Source organism: Coenobita brevimanus, chromosome 17 (genome assembly GCF_032717465.1).
Source record: "Coenobita brevimanus isolate Jiangsu-jjx chromosome 17, ASM3271746v2, whole genome shotgun sequence".
NCBI lineage: Eukaryota > Metazoa > Arthropoda > Malacostraca > Decapoda > Coenobitidae > Coenobita > Coenobita brevimanus.
In genome coordinates this window covers 33,827,292-33,849,270 of record NC_136970.1, presented here as the reverse complement: position 1 = coordinate 33,849,270, position 21,979 = coordinate 33,827,292, and the positions used below count along the sequence as shown (strand labels likewise).

Here is a 21,979-nt window from a genome sequence, read left to right as displayed (position 1 = left end):
GCCTCTTTTTACAACCCCCCCCCCCTCTCTCTCTCTCTCTCTCTCTCTCTCTCTCTCTCTCTCTTCAAACCCTTCTTTGTTTTTCCCACTGTCACGTTGGGTACACACAGCGGTTCCCATGCCGCCTGGAGTGCCTCACAGACTTTCCCCTTCTCATATTACTTTCTCCCTCTACTTTTCTCCTTCCATTTCCTTGCTGTAATACCACTCTGTCACGCTTCTCATCTCTTCTGATCGGCCCCACCCCTCTCCCCTTACCTTTTCTTCTCCTTCTGTATCAGTTTCATTTTCTCATACTCTTTCCTCATCTGTCTCCTTTTCCTCCCACTCTTTCTGTCTCTTTCTTCTCTCCCAGTCATTCTCTCTTCTGTCATTATCGCCACTTTCATTCTTTTCCTTCCATACATTTATTTTTCTCCTTGTCACATTATCCTTCCTCTCACCCTCTTTTCCTGCACCCATCCTCTCTCTCCATTACATCCTCTCTCCCCGCTTCAAAATTGTTTCGTCTCTCCCTCTCCAGAGTTCAGCCATATATCAAGGTGAAACACGAGGGTTGGCACATACACTGGAGCGAGTGCCAACATGGAATGCTTAGTGGAAGATTTCCCCTTCACATGAGCTTTCTTCTTTCATCCTCTTTTCCTCTCTGTCTCCTTTCCATTTCCTCACCTCTCCTGTCTCATCTATATCGCTGTCTCTTCCCCCACCACATACCCCATTCTGCCACTCTCCATTCTCCCCATTCGACTCTTTCTTCCTTATTCTTTGCCTGTGATCATTCCGTCTCCCTATTTCTCTCCAGTCAAACCGTACATCAGGGTCAAACACTGGAAGGTTGGCACATACAACGGGTCGAGCGCCACCTTGGAGTGCCTGGTGGAGTCCTTCCCCGTGGCCATCAGTTACTGGGAGGACCAAGTGGGTCGGATCATCGGCAACTCCACCAAATACTCCATCTCCTACCACCAGAACCCGGACGTCGTGTGGAAGGTGGGTGGCATGGGTTGGGGTTGGGGAGGGGGTAGTGGGAGTGAGGATGAGGTAGAAGTGAGGGGAGGCATAGGGGTGAGGGTGGGGTAGGAGCGAAGGTGAGGTAGAAATGAAGGTGAGGTAGAAATGAGGGTGCGGTAGGAATGGGGGTGGGGTAGGAGTGAGGGGATGGATAGGAATGAGGAGATGGATCGGATTGAGGGTGGGGTAGGAGTGTGGGTGGGGTTAAAAATGCTGGAGTTGAAGAGAAAGTTTGTATGAGAGGAAGGGGTGTGAGGAGAGGGGTTGGGGAGGGGACAGTGGGAGTGAGGGGTGGGGTAGGAATGAGGTTATAAAAGTTGAGCTGGGTGGAAGAGAGGGAAGGGAAGAGTAAGATAGGAAGTCTTGAGTTAGGGGTGGGTTGGGAGTTAGAGATTATGCTATAGGAAGTGGAATTGGGGATGAAGACTGAGTTGTGGTACTGGGATGCGTGATAGGGAGAGAGGAGTGATTCAGAGGGGGTGGTGGGGTGCAGTTGGGAGAGGGAGATTCGTGGGCTGTGAATGAGAGGCTTGGCGAGAGGGGGGTAAACTTTGGAATAGTCTTCATCGGATTGTGTTTCTTTCGCCTGTCATTTCCAGTCATTTAACGCAACGTGCACATGCATCTCTTACTGAAATAGTCTTTTCATTATCGATGTTTTTTTTAACTTCCAGCCGATTTTGCAGACTGAAAAGTGATGGATGAGTACTAAGGGAGAAAGATGGATAATGGAGATCTTTAAACACTTATAAATACTGTAACTACTGTCCTACGCCTCACCTACATATCCACGTCTGCATTTTCCCTCTTCCCCCAGACCACGATGCAGTTGAACATCCTGACCATTGACGGGTCGGACTACGGGAACTACCACTGCGTCGCCAAGAACGAGCTGTCCATCACCAGAGGACAAGTCAAGGTTCATGGTGAGCTCACTGCGTCTTGTTGTACAGTTTGGCAGGCAAAGAATGCAGGAGAATATAAGTACAGAAGCAAGATAACAGACATGCAAGAGGAATAAAATAAAAATACTAAAGAAATTTAATAAAAAATAAGCAGGAGGAATATTATGGAAACCAGAGAGAATAACGATAGAAACACCGACGAAATCCGGTACAAGCAGAGAAGAAACAAATGAAATACACGATAAATACAATAGGTACACAAGAAACTGCAAGAGAAATGCAAGCCTAATACAACAGAAATACAGATGAAGTACAATAAAATCATCATCATGATCATCATCATTATCATTACACTATAACTTTTTGGAAGAAGTGTTTCTGCCCTCATTTGCCTTAATGCTAATGAGGTGTTCAATTCTGATAGGGTCCCTCCTTTATTCGCAACAACAGTGCTTCCGTCTGACACCCAGCTTAAGAATACTCATTCGTCTTTCTTTCTCGACATGCACATTTCCTTCTTGCTGGACGTTTGCACTCGATCAGTCTTCCCCCCCGAAATGGGTGGCCATTTCCAAACCTCCCAACTTCTTCAGTGTCTTGCTTGCTTGATTTTATTTTTTATTTATTTTCTTAAGATAAAGAAAATTTAGAGCACCTATCCTCCCACAACCTCTTTTCTGGTCGTCACTCAGTCTTTCGTTACAGATGCTTCACATTTCCTTCATATTCACGCTAATCTTCCTTTGCGGGATATTGGTTCAGTCAGTAGATAAATATTCAAAGTCATCCGAATGAGTCAGACACGAATATTTTATTTTCATGCTGCCTTTCTGCGGTTTCTTTCCGTCTCATTGCTTTCATCACAATTTCCCTCACCGGTCGTTCCATAGCTGTGGCTGTAGACGACAAATATTCTCACAGAAATATCAAAAGTGACATTCCACAGGGTTCTGGTCTTTCACTAATTTCATTATTATTATTATTTTTTAAACAATGACCCTTAGAGTTATTTAGTCGATAAGGTGCTATTAAGGCTGGTTTTATGAGGAAACCGTATATCTCCCTTCTTTGACATATCTTTCCAGTACTGTTATCGTATGTAAATTCAGATGACAGCAGATTAATTCCGTCGGAACACCACGAGCTCTGTTGATCATTTAGAATATCATTGAACCCTACCTGTGCGACACTTATTTGATATGACTGTACATATTACCCCAGTCACCAATACATTGATGACTCTGCCGGTCACTTCTCCGCCTGTTTCTCACAGTGTTCATCAGAACTGTCACTACAACCACCATTACAGTAATTAGAGTAGGCGTCTAAAATATCCCCTGTAAGGAGTTTACTTTTATGTATTTCAGTGAGTCACGACCAAATTGAGTGGAAAACGGGATGAGGAACATAAACGTATTGTGGGAAACTCTAATACAAATAATGATACTTTTGGCATATGCTAATGGTTCTTACAGCCAACAAGGGATAATGACCAATACCCCACATCTGCCTCATCCACAGAGATCGATCGAACTCGTTACACACCTTCAGTCAACCACGCAGACGAAATCACCTTCGGTCCTGCCCCGCCCCGCATCCAGAGCTACGAGGAACTCTGCCCGGCACCTGAGAAGTGCCAGAAGTGTGAGAAGTGTGTTGGGCATAGTGCCATACTGTATGGGCTCAGGGTGGAGAAGTACGGCAATGTGACCTATCCTGGACCGAGGAATAGGACATCAGGTAAGGATAGGAAGTGTCAGGAATGTGAGACGTGTATGTGGCATGGAGCAATATTGTTGTTGATGTTGTTGCTCAGTCCCAGTCTGCCAGGCCCAGCTGACCCATCAACTAAAGATAAGCAACTGTCCATGTGAGGCCGTACCATAGGTTTCCAACACCGTCGATGTGTATGCATCATAGTGTGGCATGTTCTGTGGAGTGCTCCATTATGTGCGTTACCGTGTGGGGCCTCTTCTTCAGGCGAGATACGTGCCATCTCAGATTACAGCCACTCCAAACATAAGCTGGTAAGCGAGGAGGGATGGGTGATGCCAATGCAAGCGAATTCGAGTTGATTCAGTTAAGGACACCTCTGATGTGTGGATGTCTTAGAGAAGCTTGTAGTAAAGTGTTCTGATCGAGGAACTGTATTGCCCTACGTGTGAAATGAGTATGCAGCTTCATTGCGAGTGATGGCTTGTCTGGAGGTGAGATGTTGCTGAAGATGATTACTTAATGTGTGTATGGCGATTATTTTATGTGCCAAATTGTGTCATGTAACTCAGTCATAAGTATATTGATCAGGGGTGCTGGCTGTTATTACAGGCTGCCACACAGACTTGTATGCTTCTTATATCAAGATATATATACATACAGTATATATATGACATATATACTTTTTTCTTTTATGTGTCCGACTCTGGGCAGAGTATATATATGTGTGTGTGTGTGTATATATATATATATATATATATATATATATATATATATATATATATATATATATATAACTGAAGAACCAGGGTTCTCGCCCCACCAGGGTAATAAACTTTGGGAGTGTTCTTCTGGCCACGTACTGAATTGGCCGACACAAGGGGTGCTGTGGTTGAACCAGTGTCGCATACTATAAAGTATGCTTGCACCCAGCCAGCTTGCACTGGCCGATTACACTTGGTTCACAGACTACACACACATCGAAAGCCACTACAACACTATAATTACACTTACAAGCACTTCTCACCCTACATACAAACTCTACTAGACAGCCTAAGCCATTTGGTAGAGATATATTGGCTGTATCATCCCACTTCGGTAAGGATAGGCCGGTCCTGCAGCGGACACTCAAACGGCTGATGAGGTGAGATGAGATGAGATATATAGGTGGGGACGCTCACCATCCACTCACTCGATGTAGTGCTGCTCTCGGATGTCTGCCCTTTCCTCTCCTCCATCCTTCTTTCCTTCCATCCTCTTTTGTCTTTCTTTCCTTCATTCTTTACTTGTCCTGCCTACGGGTGACTTTACACTCCCTCTTCTCTCTTTCCTTCCTTCATTCTTTCCTCTTCCTTCTGCCTGTGGATGACTCTACACTGAGTGACAAGCCAAATGGTTTCCTGTACACCGGGAAACCATTTACTAAGCAGGGTGGTAACCATATAACCAAATTTTGGCTCTTGGTGGTTTAGTGGGTAATTATTGTGCACCAATCGGATTGAGCCGGTGAAGGTTTATATCCAAGAGGTGGTTGGGGTTGATTGCTCATGTAACCCCACTCAGGGTTGAGTGAGGCTGGTCTCTCTCATCTTAAATGTCGGGAGCAACTGCCTAACCCCAGGCTTCTTCATTCCTCATGGGGCAATATAGGACTTGATGGATGGATGGATGATTTTTACAGTATATATATATATATATATATATATATATATATATATATATATATATATATATATATATATATATATATATATATATAACAGGGAAGAGTATAGTTTCATAGAGTTACTGAGCTATGGGACTGGTAATGGTGCAGCTAGCGACGATGTCTACAGTATTGTTTTGTATGGTCTACAAGGTCTTGTAATGAATGTATTGTGATGGAAGCCCCTGGTGGGGAGATGTAAGACATCCCTTACTGTTTGAAGAGTACAGCGTAATTTATTTATTGATTGATTTATTTTTATGACAAACTCCGTCCCTGTATGTGTCCTGAGTTCAGTTAGTCAAGTGGTCATTTCTTCTTGATGCCTTGTTTGTTGTCCATGAAGGTGAGCCAAGTGGCATATGTCATTCTAAGAAATTTGGCGGAGAGTGCATGTGGCACAGGTACATTGTTAACCCATGGACTGCAGCAAAAGGGTTGCAAAACAGCCTCTGTGGTGTGACAATATAGCAAATTTAGCGACCATTGCAAAATTATTTCAAACGTACATAATTTTCTTGGTATTACACACCCACCCATAATTATTTTCGCTCAACTCTCCACACTTACGGATCTATTGTAGTCAGAAAATTCCCTGCTGGCGGGAAATCGGCAACTACAGTGTTTCTTGCTCCCATCAAAATCTTATTGGGTTGTCAGTCCATTTGGCCACAACCTGCTCGTGAGGTGCTATATCAGATATATTATTTCATCTTTCCCTTTCTTCCCTTAGCTACTGTCGGTCTTTCATTCAACTTTATGATAAAAATCCGTTTTTTCGACACATATTTGAACCTTCCATGCATGCTAACGCCGATCGGAAATTTAATTTCATTCATAGAATCTACTGTTACTTTGTGCCCAACCCAGGTAGTACAAAAGAGTACAAAGGAAAGCAAACTGCAAAAGACCTGTTGGTCCTTTCATAGCTGTTTAGTATGGGGAAGGTTATAACTAACAAAACTAATCTATCAGCTTAAGACAAGGATAGAAGAACAGGAAGGCTCCCACCCTTCAAACCCTCCAGCCGAAGCCGGCAGGAAACAATGAGAAAGACGACCATGCAACACAGGAAAACTGTCATGGAAATTTCATACGAAAGAGGGAAAGGATATTTTATCCCACACTACCTACCTGAAAAGGAGAGGGACATTAAGTTAGCAGTATTTGTTGCTGATGTTCAGCAGTTGCATCTTCCAGGCTCTGAAAAAGAGAAAATAACATACACCTCAGAAATGTGTTATTCTGGAGTGAACATACTTAGCTGGGGGTCCGATGACAGGTACTTATTGAAGCGATTTTTAAAGGTTAGTACTGTATCACAGTTTACTACATTTGAGGGCAATTTGTTTCATACATTTACAACTCTGTTAATGAGAAAATGCCTGGCTTCATGTGACTGAAATCGTTTGTCAATAATTTTATGCCCATTACCTCTAGTATAGTTTGAGTGATTAACTGTGAAAATAAAGATGGCCATATTATCGTGTCATTTGAATATTCTGAATACTTGAATTAAAGCTTCCCCTAACCTCCGTTTAGTTAGGGTAAAGAGATTCATGGCATCTAAACGTTTCTTGTATGGTTTACTTTTCAGTTTAGGTATCATCTTTGTCACCCTTTACTGCACTCTTTCAAGTTTCTCCATATCCATTTTATAATACGGTGGCCAAAACTGAACGCAATACTCCAAGTGCGGGCATACAAAGGAATTATCCAAAGTGAGGACAATATTATCGACTTAACCCCTAAACCGTTGGGTTGTTTTTGCTTGACTTGCGTCTCGCGGGCACATTTGCGCTCCGACAGACTCTCTAAAAATATTTGCCAAAAATCAGTTATTAGTCCTAGAATATTAAAATTACATATGCATATGGCACATACCTTCAGCTTTCTCCTGGGATGTTTGTTGAGCCTTCGTCGAGTACCGTAGGATTTGTGGAGACCTCTGAAGTTGGGTAATGAAGTCTCCACTTTACACTTCCTGACAACCCGTAATATGATTACCATAGCCTGATATTATCACTAGAAATACTATTCTATGATTCTCAAATAGTTTGGAATCCATACTCCAAAAAAAAAACACTGTGAAAGCAATGAAAATTACGAGCACGTATGACCTTCCCACTTGTGCTGGTTCGCCGCTGGTGTTCTGTCATTTATTATTCATAAAAACACTCACACTTTATATTTCTATTACTATACTACACTTATATATATCTACAGTCTTTATCCATAAGTTTCCTTCAGTTACAGTAGTTTATTGTCACTGTAGGCATTCAATTTCTCTTTCAGTAAAATACGTAGCATTCACTTTCTCGTCCTGTATACTAGCATTGAGAGTGAATGTCACTTTCACCTTCACTCTCATAACTCATAGTATTCATATATGCTAGAGTGAAACTTTCACTTTCATTACTCCTAGTATATATACTCATATTCTTATATTACTACTCATTTGCATTTCTATTTACAATCTCTATTTTATTTACACTGTGTTATGCACTGTCACTTGCAGTAACTTATAAACCTATTTTCCACTGTTCACTTATATTTACATTCATTGCTTTCACTTGCTGTTTACACATTATTTACACATTATTTACATTTCCACTTGCACTGTTTTACTCACCAGAAAGATCATAGTCACTGTCTATCATTTTCATTGACAAATTAGCCACTTGACAGCAGTCACTTGGCCCTTTACCCCTTTCCGCACGAGGTTTAGTAGGTAGTAGAGGTCACAGGGCCCTTTGCATAGGGCTAAAAAGTGGCAGAATTGGACAGGCACGAATCCGACGTGGTTTCACCTTGAAAGACGACAGAAAACTGAATACAGTGTGGCTACCTAGCCGCGTAGGGGAAGTGCAATGCTGCCAATGTCAGCCTGGTGACAACTGCTAATATATACGCTATAAAATGATTGGCAGGAAATCTAGACAATACATAATAAATCAGGTAGTTCCATGTGAATGTAAATATCACTTAGGCTTCTCCCTTCCCTTTTTATGCATATTTTTGTTACGAGAATAGATTATATGGCATATTTCAAGGGGAAATAAACAGTGAAAATTAGCGAATGAGTGCACGTGAGGTGTTATCAGGTGATAATTAGCCAATTCCAGGTGTATGGCATTATCACTTACCTTATTTTTTTTTTGTATATATTATTTGGTATAAGAATAGGGCATAGGGCTTATTTCAATGGATGAAATCAGTGGAAAATTCCAGGGAGATTTACTTAGCATAGCACGGCCAGGCAGGCGAGAGGAGAGGGTAATGGAGGAGAGGTAGGGAGGGGAGTCAAGAACAGGGAGAAATGGCTAAATTGTCAACAATGGATGGGAGTACAGATGAGATTAGGAGTGCTGACTAGTGTTGGACACTGGCAGTACTGATGGATAATACAAGCCACCACTTAAAAGCCCGGGCAAATTCAAAATAACACAGATTCACAAAAGTGACGCCCCGCGGTATGATCCCTTGCTCCCAAGCGTCACGAAAGTGACGCCCCATGGTTAAGGGGTTAATAATCAAATGCTTTACCCCTGAATTCAATCAGTTTATTGGCCTTTCTTTTTTAACAGCTTCTGTACATTGTTTGCTTGATATCATATCATTTGCTGTTATTACTCCTAGGTCTTTTTCATGGTTTATGCTATCAAGTTGGACATTACTCATGTTATAACTAGGTGTTACATATTTACTACCAGTGTCTAGCACTTCACATCTATTAATATTGAAATCCATTTGCTATGTTTAGGCCCAGTTGAACAGTTGATCAAGATCTCTCTGAAGCGCCTGTTTCTGCAGTGCTGTATCTGCTCTATTATCTATTTTAGTATCGTCAGCAAATTTTGAAATATATTTACAACATAATCCTTCATCAGTATCATTTATGTATGAGTATAATAAAAAAAACAATAGGACCTAACAGTGAACCCTGAGGCACTCCACTTGTAACAAATATCCAGTCTGACTCTTAACCCTAACCATTTATTACAACTCTGCTTTCGTCCAGTGAGCCAATCTTTTTCCCACTCGAGGACATTGCCACTGAAACCATGTGCCTTCTGCTTCTCAAGGAGTCTTTTGAGTGAACTTTGTCAAAAGCCTTTTGAAAATTGAGGTAGATAACCTGAACAGAATATCAACAGATCTGGTCTCACTGTACATGTTCAATACATCGTTGAAAAAGTCCAACAGATTCGTGAGGCAAGAGCGATTATTCCGAAAACCATGTTTCATGTCTTTGATGAGATTGTTTGTCTCTAAGTGATTCACAAATTTGTCTCTGATAATAGTTTCACATAACCTGCATACCACTGATGTTAAACTAATTGGGCGGTAGTTTTCTGGTTGTGCTTTGTTAATATCGGGGTTATGTTTGCAAGCTTCCATTCGTGTGGCACCTTACTGCTCTTTAGTGATAAGTTAAAACTTTCAGATAAAGGCTCTGATATTTCATTATGTAGTTCCTTTAATAAACGTGGTGATATTTTGTCCAAACCTGGTGTTTTATTCTCTTTTATATTGCAAGTAGTACACCGCAATCATTAACTGTGAAATCACTGATTATGTTGCCTTCTTCTATAGGATCTGGAGAAACTGCAGGAATCTTTTATATATTTTCTGTTATAGCTACTGATGCGATGAAAGTATTAAGGATTTTCGCCATCTAGTTTCATCATCGGTGTGTTCTCCGTTATCTGTGATTAAGGGGCCTGATAGTTGAAGTTATTACCTTTTTGCTTCTTATGTAGTTGAAAAATTCTTTGGGATTTGATTTACTGACACTGGCAATATGTGCCTCAAGGTTTTTCTTACCGTATTCAATTAAATTTTTGGCTTTCCATCATTGAAGCACATTGTGTTTGTTTTTATTGCTTTGACTCTTTGTGGTACCGGTATTGTAATTTTTAGATGCAAGATTTTTTGGTACCAGACAATGTTTAATATCGAAGTTCCACCATTTGGTTTTAGAATTTTTCGCAGGCCTTCTGTTATACATTCGAATACATAAACTGACTGCATTGTTGAGAGTTTCCGTTGAAAATTTCCATGCAGTATTGATATCTAATATTTCAACAATAGGATGCCAGTCACTTGTACCTACAATTGCCTTTAATTGATTAAAATTTGCCCTCTTATAGTTGGTAACTTTCTCGCAACTGGCCCTGACATTGTCTTCACTGAATTTAATGTTAAATGTAACTATACGATGATCACTTGTAATAAATTCTTCTCCTATAATAACGTTATTCACAAAATTCCCTGATGTGACTAAGACAGTATCTAGGATGTTAGCTCTGCGTGTCAAATAATTTACAAACTGATACAATGAACTTTCCTGCAAGTTTGCATAGCCTATAGGTCTGACCGTCTGTGCGAGGATAGGGCTTCTTCCAATTTCGGAACTAGTAAGTATAAATCACCAAATATTATGGTGCTATGCATACAAGAGATTTCGGCAATTTGATTGTAGATTTCACTGTCATTGTTGAGTGGCTGACAATATTAGTTTTTATGACAAGATTCGTTTCTAAGCTGAATATAAATTGTGTCGATGTTTTCGATACATGGCTTGATAATGACGACTGGATGAAATTCTGATTTAATGTAGAATAACACACTGTCACCTGCTCTTTTCTTCCTTTCACTGCTGAAAATGTGATAGCCTGGCAAATTAAACTCTTCTAGAAAATGTCTTTGCTCAGTATTTAGCCACGATTCTGTTATACCAATTACATCATAATCTTCATTAAAGACAAGGGCCTCTAAATATGAATATTTATTACGCATACTAGGTGCATTTACAAGAAGAGCTTTGTGTTTACCTTTTAGATGTGGGGACTTTCATTATGCGTTGATTTATTGGATCGTATGATATCTACGTTCGCCTCCCATGATGCTTGTTTTTTCTTGACTGCTTAGTCAAAAGGGCTGCGTGGGGATGAGATTGGTAAGACTGTGGGTACAAGAAGACTGATTTATATAACTGTATTTCTTGTCTCTGAAAACAACTTTGAACAGGCATCTTGTAGTTCATATTTTTCTTCACAGTAATTTTGGCTTTCAAAGACGGCACAAAATGTGGAATACCACACATGTGGATTACACATTTTGATTAAACTTTGCAGTTAGCGTCAAGTGTGAACGACGGTGTTCACATTTAAGTATATGAACATAATTTAACATCTGTCTACTCCAAATAACACACCACCTCCCACACATTCGTTTCCCAGTCATACACGGTCATCTGCTCACACTTCCCCCCCCCTTCTCTCTCTCTCTCTCTCTATCTCTCAATAAGCGAATGTTAATATTCATGTTTTATAATGATGTCTGATGTCAGTAAAACCTTAAAATAGTAGTGGCAATCGTTTGCAATTTAATATTGTCACTGATTATGAGGTGTGGGTGAAGTAAAACATGCATTGGGTCATTTTTTTTTTTTTTTTTTTTCAAAGTCCACCCCCTTAACGCCATCCCTAAAGGCGGGGTCAGCATTGCCAGAACTGATTTGCCGAGAGCTACAGTATCATCGGAGGGGATCTTTTCTTATATGCATGACTATACGTACCTGATGAAAGAAAAAAAAAGAAACGAATGTAGGAAAGTACTGAGAAACGGTAGAAATGGAAGAAAGTAAGGTGAGGGTAGGGGATGGAACGAGACGCAGGAAGAAGCAGGAATGCAAGGATGAAGAATGTCAGTAAAGTGCACGGGTTATTAATCTGTACGTGTTTTAGGATGGAAACGTACGACAGTGTCACCTACCCAGGTCAAGAATTAGAATTTAGGAGAGGGACAAGAAAATCATGTGGTAAAAGTCAGGGAATGGGAACATGGTAGACCTGCGAGGGAAAGGGAAGAGGAAGGGGGCGGGGATGAAGAAAGAGAAAATGAGACAAGGACGGGAAAAAAGTGGAAAGAGGAAAATGGGTTGAATAGATGAAAAGACAGGGTATAAAGGGTGTAGGAAGCGCGAGGGACATAGGACTGTACCTTTGTTCGGAGGCCTTAGAAGTACGAATTGTGAGCTCTTCCGGCGGGAAAAGAAAGAAATCGGAGGAGTAAAGAGCGATGGAAGAATGAGAGAAAGGGAGGGAGGAAGCGAGAGAGATTACTGGAGGGGTAAGGGAGGGATTGCGCCATACCCTTCCTTAAAGGCAAGGGAGAAGCAGCGTAATACGTAAATTCGGAGGGGGAATACCAAAGTGTGAATGAAGAGTGGGAACAAAGGGTGGAAAGTGTGTGATGGGAAGGATCAACGGAGTGGAGGAGTGTATACTGGTCGGGTTCGTGGCTGAGAAGTATGGGCATGTCTATTATCCCGGACTGGAGAGAGAGAGAGAGAGAGAGAGAGAGAGAGAGAAGGAATGGATAGGCTAGGAAATGTTAAATAATGACAGATTAATAATATGAACAAGTAAATATCGGACGGCAGTACAGGTGGTTGTGGTAGGTGGGGGCGCTCACCATCCACTCACGCGATATAGTGCTGCTTTGGGAGTCTGCCCTTTCCTTTCTTCCATCCTTCCACTTCTGCCTGTCTTTCCTTCATTCTTTCGTCGTCTTTCTGCCTATGGGTGACTCTACACTGAGTGACAAACCAAATAGTTTCCTGTACACCAGGAAACCATTTACTACTTTGGGTGGTAACCATATAACCAAATTATGGCGCCTGGTGGCTTAGACGGTAATTAAGACGCTCCAATCGGACTGAACCTGTGTAGATTTATATCCAAGGGATGGTTGAGGTTTATTACTCACGTAATGCCACTCAGGGATGAGTGAGGCTGGTCACTTTCACCTTAAATGTCATGACCAACTTGCCTAGCCCCAGGTTCCTACGCTCCTCTCTGGGGCGACATAGGATTTGATGTTGGATGGATGGATGGAGTACAGGTGGTGAATATTATGAAGGTTTAATGAAAGGTAATATACTCGTACGATGATATGGCAACAAATATTATTTACACAGTCATTTACTCTCTCTCTCTCTCTCTCTCTCACATTAATCCCTCATTCTTGCACCCGCAGACTGCATGCTGTCAGCTGTTGGCAAGCCTGTCTATCACAGTCAGACCAACTCTAAGTACGGTTCATGGATGAGAGACACACACCCAAGAGGACAACAAGGCGAAACCAAATACTTCATAACCTCACCTTCCGACCCCAACTATCTCTACGAGTATGCCAACAAGAATTACTATCTTCATAAGGAAAATAGCAAGACTCACACGCTGCCCACACCTTTTGTGGTAAGTTTCACATGATGACGGTGATGATGATGCGAATGACAGTCAGGAGTATTATGGTTATAAGAGAAGCTGCTTAGCTTTTCAGTTTGGCTCACCACACCTGTAGTGTTACAACAGTTACTGCATGAGTCACACACTCTTCACATTTTTCTTCTTAAGTTGATGATGATACGTTGCTGACAATGGTAACGGCGGAGGATGTTGGGTAGCAAGATTCGACATAATTTAAAATCTGCAGCACAACTCAGGTACTGTCGTTCTACGGTAGATTAAGACATTGGGTCATCATAGCCATAACTTGATTAAAGAAACACTGCAGTGACTACTCGTACATCCAGGTCACATCTCTTATGGTATATAGAAATACAGTTATTTTTGTTATCTCGCTGCACCATTTTGTTGAAATCAGGAAAGCTAACCTAAACCCTGCACAGACTTTATTATTTTGCGAAGCTGGATACGGGTTAGCATATGTTTTCTTGCTTCACCTCAATGGAACTTCTGAAACTCATCCTCTCAGTGCATCTCAGTATCATGTTACCAAGACCTCCTCCTCCTCTCACTCCATCTTCATCCTTGTTAAGATGCCAGTGTTTCTTCCCGTCACTTCTTCACCCGTGTCAAGGTACCAGTACCTCACCCTCTTACTCCATGTTCATTCATACTGGCACAATCATTGACGCCTGACCTACGAAATATCCAGTTGTCTAAATTGCTCGTTGGTTACCCCCTTCAAGGGGGTTGGAAGGCCGAACCGTGTCCTAAGATTATTTTTACTGTGTATTGTTTTTGGCCAGTACATATACTGTAGTAATATTTTTATGAAAATCCGTCGTCAGATGAAGCAAAGTCTGCATTAACACATGAATACCTCAAATTCTTCAAAGCTGTAATAATAATAATAATAAAAAAAAAAAAACTTTTCCCACTTTTTATGTGATGCATTTTTATAAATATGGCCATGATATGACATTCATGAAATGGAAAATTCATGCAGAAGATGATGGAACGATGAAAAAATATATAAGCTCAAGAGATATGGAGTGCTGTATTTGAAAAAAGAAGTCTCCACTTGAACAAAAATATTTGTACAGTATGTTATTTCGCTCTTTGCAGGATTTCAGCTATTGACCGCTGAAAAGTGTTTGTTTTTATTCTGGCACGTAACATTCAATCTCTCCAAATTAGGTGAGAATATGGAGTTTAAAAGCGTGTACTGTGTAGGACCCTGGCACAATATTTCGGTGTGTCAACCATGTACAAAACTGGTTTGTTTCCATTCTCTACGCACCACTGCAGTTTGGTGTATGAAGGGGAATATGGTGTACTAAAGGAAAGAAGAAATCGCGAGAAAGACAATCCAACAGACGGAACTGAAATAAATTCATCTATCAGGAAGCTGTTTGGATTTGAAGTAAAAACTCAAATGACGGCATGGTAATGAAAAATCTTTATACTCCATTTCACTTTCTGCTGGATTTTGCGTAAAGAATGTTGAAAACTGTTTCTAGCAATGAATCACAATGTACAACTCTTTGCAAAGACTGTGAACCAATGTGATTGATAGTATCAGAAGCGGAACCAGAGTAAATTATATTTAAATGTGATTGTTGCGAATAATGCCAACATTATATATATATATATATATATATATATATATATATATATATATATATATATATATATATATATATATATATATATATATATATATATATATATATATATATATATATATATATATATATATATATATATATATATATATGTGTGTGTGTGTGTGTGTGTGTGTGTGTGTGTGTGTGTGTGTGTGTGTGTGCAAAAAAAACGAACAAAACAGCTGGTTCCCTTTAACTGTGTCCCACGACATTTTGATGTATCGACATGATTGTGGTAATGATGGAAAGAAAAATCCTTGATGAAAACGAAGCAACACAAATCACTGGAAAAAAAGAAAAAATGCCGTCGCGGAAATACAAAAGTTTGAAGAAGAAAAGATACTGTTGGTAGAGTACTGAAAAAAATATTTAAATACCATTTTACTATATGCACGCCTATTTACTTAGAACACAGTTTTTATTACTAGATCTAATATTTCATTTTTTTTATGAACATAATGAATCAGAAATGAGGAGCGCATCTTAAACAGAACAGCAGTATGTAAGGTTGTGGTACAGCCAATAATACTGATGCATAGTATTTGTGCGTGAGTGGTGTGATGCGGTATGGTGTATGTATGATGTGGTGATATAGTAGTGGTGTGATGTGGTAGTGTGGTATGATAATGGTGTTGTGTGATCTGAAGTGGTGTGCTAGTAGTGTGTTATAATGTTTTGGGTGTGTGATGTGGTGTGGTATGTTCTTGCTTTTGCATGCTGATAATTAGGGATTTTGTAAGCCCTCAGTCTGCTGATGCCTATTTGACGTGGCATCATCCATGAAACATCCGATAATACCTGTTTTTCGTCATAGATCTACATAGCGTGTGGGACTATTGCCCTACATCGTACCTGTTCCCATTGGTTTAGAAAGCCTTGGATCTGGTTTGAAGGGCCTTACTATCACCACCCATCATAACCTCATCTGTCAATCCTGTTAACGGGGTGTACCATCTAGGAAGCATTGAACACCAGCCATAATAACGCCTCACCCGATTGTGGTAAGGTTTGTGACTTCTGTGGAGAATTCGGCATTGTTGTTGAGTTACTCGTTTTCCTCCTTTTTTCATCTTTACCTTCCCTCTGCACATTATCGGTTGGCATAATTAGTGATTTTCTAGCAACTTAGATTTCATTTCTCTTTATAGTTTATCCCAAAATGATGAAAATGAGATGACATGTGATGGATCGAAGTAAGACGAGATGTAAAAGAAGGAAATGAGAGAGAGAGAAAGAGAGAAAGAGAGAGGGGGTGATGCGTCGTAAATCATCCCTTTCACTACTTTCATAGGATGACATACTTTTACACTCTCCTCTCCTCTCCCCTCTCCTTCTCATTTCCCCTCCACCCTCTGGCTCTGCAATCTTCCTCCTCCCTTTTCGCACTCCTCTGATCCTCTGTCCATACACCTTCGTTATACAGTCCTTTCCTTCATTCCCTCATACCTCCATTCCTATACCATCCTCTCTCTCTCTCTCTCTCTCTGCTTTTCGTTCCAGAGGTTATTTATCTTCCCACTGTGATAATTCTCACCTTTCCATTGTAATCATTTCTTCTCATTGTGTTCTTTTTCTACTTCAGTTCCAGCTGAAATAATCATTATTGTTGTTGTTGTTGTTCTTGCTCAGTGCCGGTCCGTCTGATCGGGCAGACCCATAGACCACAAATAAGAAACTGTCCCAGTGGGGTTGTCCCATATGTTGATATTGTGTCTGTTTAGTGTGGCTTGTGGTGCGTAGTCCTCTGTTATATTTGTTATGTTGTCTGAACATACACTACAAGCGTGGCACATGCCATCTGTGATTCCACCCAATCCATATCTAAGCTGGTAGCTGAGGAGGGTTGGGTGATGTTCTAATCTAAGCCTAGCTAGATGAGTCCAATCAGTAATTTCTCTGTCCGATTCTGACCATAGACTCCAGACCCCTTTTCCTAGGTCCCAGCAGTCCTTCCGTTTGGCATCATATACTTATTCACGTCGCCACTTCGGCGCTAACACCAGCAATCCATAATGAATACATGATTTGGCTGTCTCATACAGAACTGGTTTAAGGACAAATCCAGTGTGTGAATATGGGAAGGTGAGCTTTTAGTACAGTGTTCTGATCTAGGTGTTGCAATACCTGCGTATGAAATGAGTATGAAGCGTTTCCTCGTTGCTAGTGTTGGAATGTCCGGAGGCGTGATATTGTTGTAGAAGGCTTGATAATATCTGTGATGATCGTTTTATGTGCCTGTGTCTGCTGTGTGTCTCTGTCGTGTACTGACAGGGGTGCTGTGTATTGGCACAGGCTGATGCAAAGAACTGTGTTTCTAATATGAAGATAGTCTCTGACAGGGATGACTTTAGTTCCACAATGTGAGCTGGGGGGGGGGGGTGTTTTTGGGGCAGCCAATGGTGATAGTTAGGGCCTTATTCTGTGTGGTTTGCAAGGTGTTGTAGTGGCTGTGAAATAGGATGGGAACCCATGCCACGGCTGCATGGGATATTACTGATCTAATGTATTGTTTGTAGAGTTAGGAGCGTGTTTCTTTTTGTTGCCAAAAGTCTGGTCCTGGAGTAGCTCTGGGTGCACTGAGTCCGGATGTTCACCACCTCTTCATGTCATGTAAGTGCTTCTTGATGGTGGGTTTGGTGTCATATGTCACTCCAAGAATGTTTGAATTGATGTGTGGTACATCTACATTGTTATATTAGGAGAGTACCTGTGCTCATATTTACTACCGATGATGAATATTGAGGTGTATTTGGCTGGGGTGATCGTCAGCCTGATGTCCTTGACCCAGGTTTGCAATGTGTGAAGTGTGGTGTGGTTGTTACGGGGAAGGCGCTGGCAGAATCGGTAGAAAGACGGCCTGCAGTCCTAATGGACCCAGGTTCGAATCCCGGCTGGGGCAGGGAAGAGTTTAAGGATTTGAATTTCATAAAATGCAGACTTTCTGATCTACCAGATGACCCGCCGACATGTCATAAAAGTACCCCCGCTAATACCAGTACACCAGTCCTGTATGAGACAGCCCTAGCATGTATACAGTATATTCAATATGGATGGTGGGTGTTAGCGCCGAAGTGGTGACATGTGGAGATGTACGGTAGGAGGACTACTGGGCCCCAAGGAGGACTACTGGGACTAGGGAATAGGCATTGAAGCCTTTTCTCAGGGTCGATCACCTAAAAATTACTATCTATATATCTATTGCAAGACGCCATAATCCCGTAAGGGGAGGCCATTTGACTCTGAGTTAGCCTATTTGTTTTACGGGGAGGGGCACTAAAACTCCACCAACCCACTTGTTGACACGTAGGGAGCACGTATGGTTTGGGTTTATGGTTACCACCCAGCGTTGTAAATGGTTTCTTGGTTTACAGGAAACCATTTGGCTTGTCACTCAATGTAAAGCCACCTGTAAAGGAAAAAAAAGCAATAAGAAGTGACGGGAAAGATGGGAGAAATAGGAAGGGAGGAGGGCAGGTACAGAAAAAGAATGCTAAATGCTAAGGAAGAAGTAGGTAACGCTACATCAAGTGAGTGGATGATGGTCGCCACAACCTACCACCATAATATATATATATATATATATATATATATATATATATATATATATATATATGAGGCAATGTTTGTGGGCTGCTGGGGTATGGGCTGAAGTGCGTGGGTAAAGGCCCCGTCACACGATCAGTGGGCAAGTGTGCTGATTCAGCATGGGAGCTGAGAATGTGTGGAAAATGATCGTGTAGACGTGCGGAACTGAAGCACCATCCTTGTTCGAGCAGGTTCGTCAACGACACAATACTCCAGCTGAACCACGCTCCTCGGCACCATGCTTGGCCACCACACTTGCCCACTGATCGTGTGACGGGGCCTTAAGAGAACGGAGTCCTTTAGAACGCTGTTAGGGAAATTTTGTGCTCACCAAGACCTGCCCTAAAATGTAAAATATGCATTTCAACCAGATAAACAGTTGGCAAGCCAGCATTTGCTGTTGTTCTCCATATTATCCTGGTGATAACACTGAAGTCTTTAATAGTATGTATTTTTATGAGAAGTATGCATTGTTTGGATGTTGTGGAGTTGATGCCATCAAATGCTTGTTGTGTGAGTTTACTCAGCAAGATGTTTGTAGACTGTAGTGCTCTATATCCGGGGTGCGAAGGAGCAAGTTGGACATGGGGTGTGGCTTAACTGAGAATGAGAGGTTCATTTATTTTGTATGGTGTGCTAAGTGGTCATATGGGTCTGTACGAAGACGGGTGTGTTGGGTTACTGTTTGGTTTAATATAATGATAATTGTTCCATGTTCGAAAACCTGGATATCTCTTGGTCCTAAGTATTTCAGATTCAGGTTCCTGATGCCACCTGGCCCTGTGCTGGTACAGTTCTTTGTTTTCTTGATGTTACGTGTCTGTTCTGGAGTGCAGTCGGCTACATGCTGGTAGAGTGGAAAGGTATTATTTTATTAATAGGGTTCATTTTCAGATTCAGTATGTGTTGGTGTTAGGTTACTTATGTTGATACTTTTTTCCTTATGCAAGGAAGAAGGAACCAAAGGCAAGAAGCCTGCAAGATTGTTCCCCCCAAGAGAAAAAAAAAAGCAGAACCAAAATCAAGATTATTTCATGTTGAGATTCCTGTACATATTACATTTAACCCGCCCTGTGCCAGTGCTGTTTTAAAACGGTGTTACGTAAATGCGTGCTTAGTGCCAGTGCCATTTTAAAATGTCATTTTTTTTTCCAAAAATCATGGTGAGCGCAATTTTCAAACTAAGTGTGCAAAAATTGGTGAGGATGTATATCAACTCTTCCGCTGCCTTGCCTCAGGCGCTCAGGCCTATACACCCATGCGCTGAGTCATCGCCCTTGCTCTGCCTCACTCTGCTTGTACCACTCACACTGTACAGTCATGTCTCGCCGTGATGTCTCTGATTAGGAGATTCAGGAGCTCATGAAGGTGCCCTGTGCTGGCGAAAGCGACATGGATGACGACGTGCAAGATAAGGATTATGTGCAACTGGAATGTGAAAGTACTAGTGAGGAGAAAACACCCACACCAAGGAAATCCAGGTATGTGGGGTATGCTAGTACCCGAGGGATGAGGCCATCAGCACGTCGTCGCCTAGCCCTATGTGATGAGGAGGAGCATTCAGAGGAGGAAGGTGAGGCTTCTAGCATTCCTGGGTGGCTGGGGAAGCCGAGAATTTCCCCACGTGGGGTTGGAAGTGTTAGGAGGAAGAGAGGGAGATTTGGGAATATTCCACTGGCTGGGGATATAGATGAGTCATCTCACCTGCGCTATCCCTCGCACCCACGTGACCCAGCCCTCCCTAGCACCTCAGGACAAAGTGTTCCCCCATTCCCTGCACCCAGCACATCCACAGAAAGTGTTCCTCAATTCCCCACACCCAGCATAGCTCATGAAAGTGTTCCTCCTTTTGCTATATTTCCCAGCACACTGAGGGAAGGTGTTCCTCTATCCCCCACACTTCCCAGCACCTCCAGTGAGACTTTTTCCTCCTTCCCCACACCTCCCCACGCTTCCCCACAGCCCTTGGATGAGGGAGGTGATGAAGTAATGTTGTTATCGTAAGTGTAAGACGATGTATTCACAGTGAGACACACAGAAATATTCATACAGTGTCTGTGTATACTGAAGGCATGTTGTAAATAATTTACCGTAAGTGTAAGTGCAGTACATAGTGAAGTAAAGTTGTACGTAAGTTACCGTAAATGTAAGACGAAGGATGCACAATGAGAGATATACGTGACAGGTGACAGGTGTTGCAGTACTAAGTGATTTATATGGGGAAAAAAGATGTTTTCTGTATGAAATCCAGTGAAATTTTTTTTTTTTATGCATATGAAGTGAACTGAAAAGTGTAAAAAAACATTCCTAGACCTTCCCAGAGTGACGTTGGGCAGAATACCTGAGTTTACCTTGATAGAAAACGAGGTTTTCTCTCACCTTCGCTGCAGTTCTGCTGGGAAACCACACCTGAGGGGCAGACCGGAGACTTCCAGAAAATGCACTTCTAGCCTGTGGTGAGTCTTTTAATGGTCATATTCGTTTTTTTCACATCAAAATCTATCATTTTAGCCTAAAAACAAAAAATCAAAAATTGGCCGGCAGTGGCGTGCCATTTTATGTCTGGGGTGGCGGGTTAAAAGACTGCAGGCCATAGGTAGTAGGAAATACAGACAGAGGAAGGCAGTCCCAGAGTTGGCCTGTTGCATATATGAAGGACTGGGAGTGATGTTTAACTCCTACATTAGAGTGTTGGACAGAAAAGGAATGAGAGTTTGCCAGACAAGAGCTAAGTGCTCGCCATAGTGGTGGAGGGACGCAAACAGTTTAGAGGAGCAGTGACCATTGAAGTTGCGATAGAAAAGAGATAAAGATGCAACAGTGCAGCGGATAGACAGAGGTTGAAGGGAGCCAGTAAAAGGAGGAGAGTTAATGAGACAATAAGCCATTGACTCCACTTTGTTGAGAAGATTTGTATGTGGGGAGCCTCCCCACACATGAGAATTGTACTCTACACAGGGGCAAATAAAAACCATGTAGCAAGGGTACAACTGTGAAGGGGGTAAAAAAAGCATGGAGCAGGCTTTGGCTTAGCAGACCTAGTGTCTTTGAAGCAGATTTTACAATAGAGATTATATGATCTTTCCAAGTTAAATCCTGAGAGAATGAAAACCCAGTATGTTCAGAGATGCA

General features: G+C 41.6%; 1 protein-coding gene across 1 annotated transcript in view; it reads left to right on the top strand.

Moving 5' to 3' along the window:
- LOC145391149 (uncharacterized) overlaps positions 1-21,979 on the top strand; it is an 82,910-nt gene that overhangs the window by 36,397 nt on the left and 24,534 nt on the right. The window contains exons 7-10 of the mRNA XM_080265828.1: positions 806-993; positions 1,832-1,940; positions 3,441-3,659; positions 13,384-13,604. Of these exons, the coding sequence (XP_080121954.1) occupies positions 806-993; positions 1,832-1,940; positions 3,441-3,659; positions 13,384-13,604 (737 nt within the window). The remainder of the gene's footprint in view (positions 1-805; positions 994-1,831; positions 1,941-3,440; positions 3,660-13,383; positions 13,605-21,979) is intronic.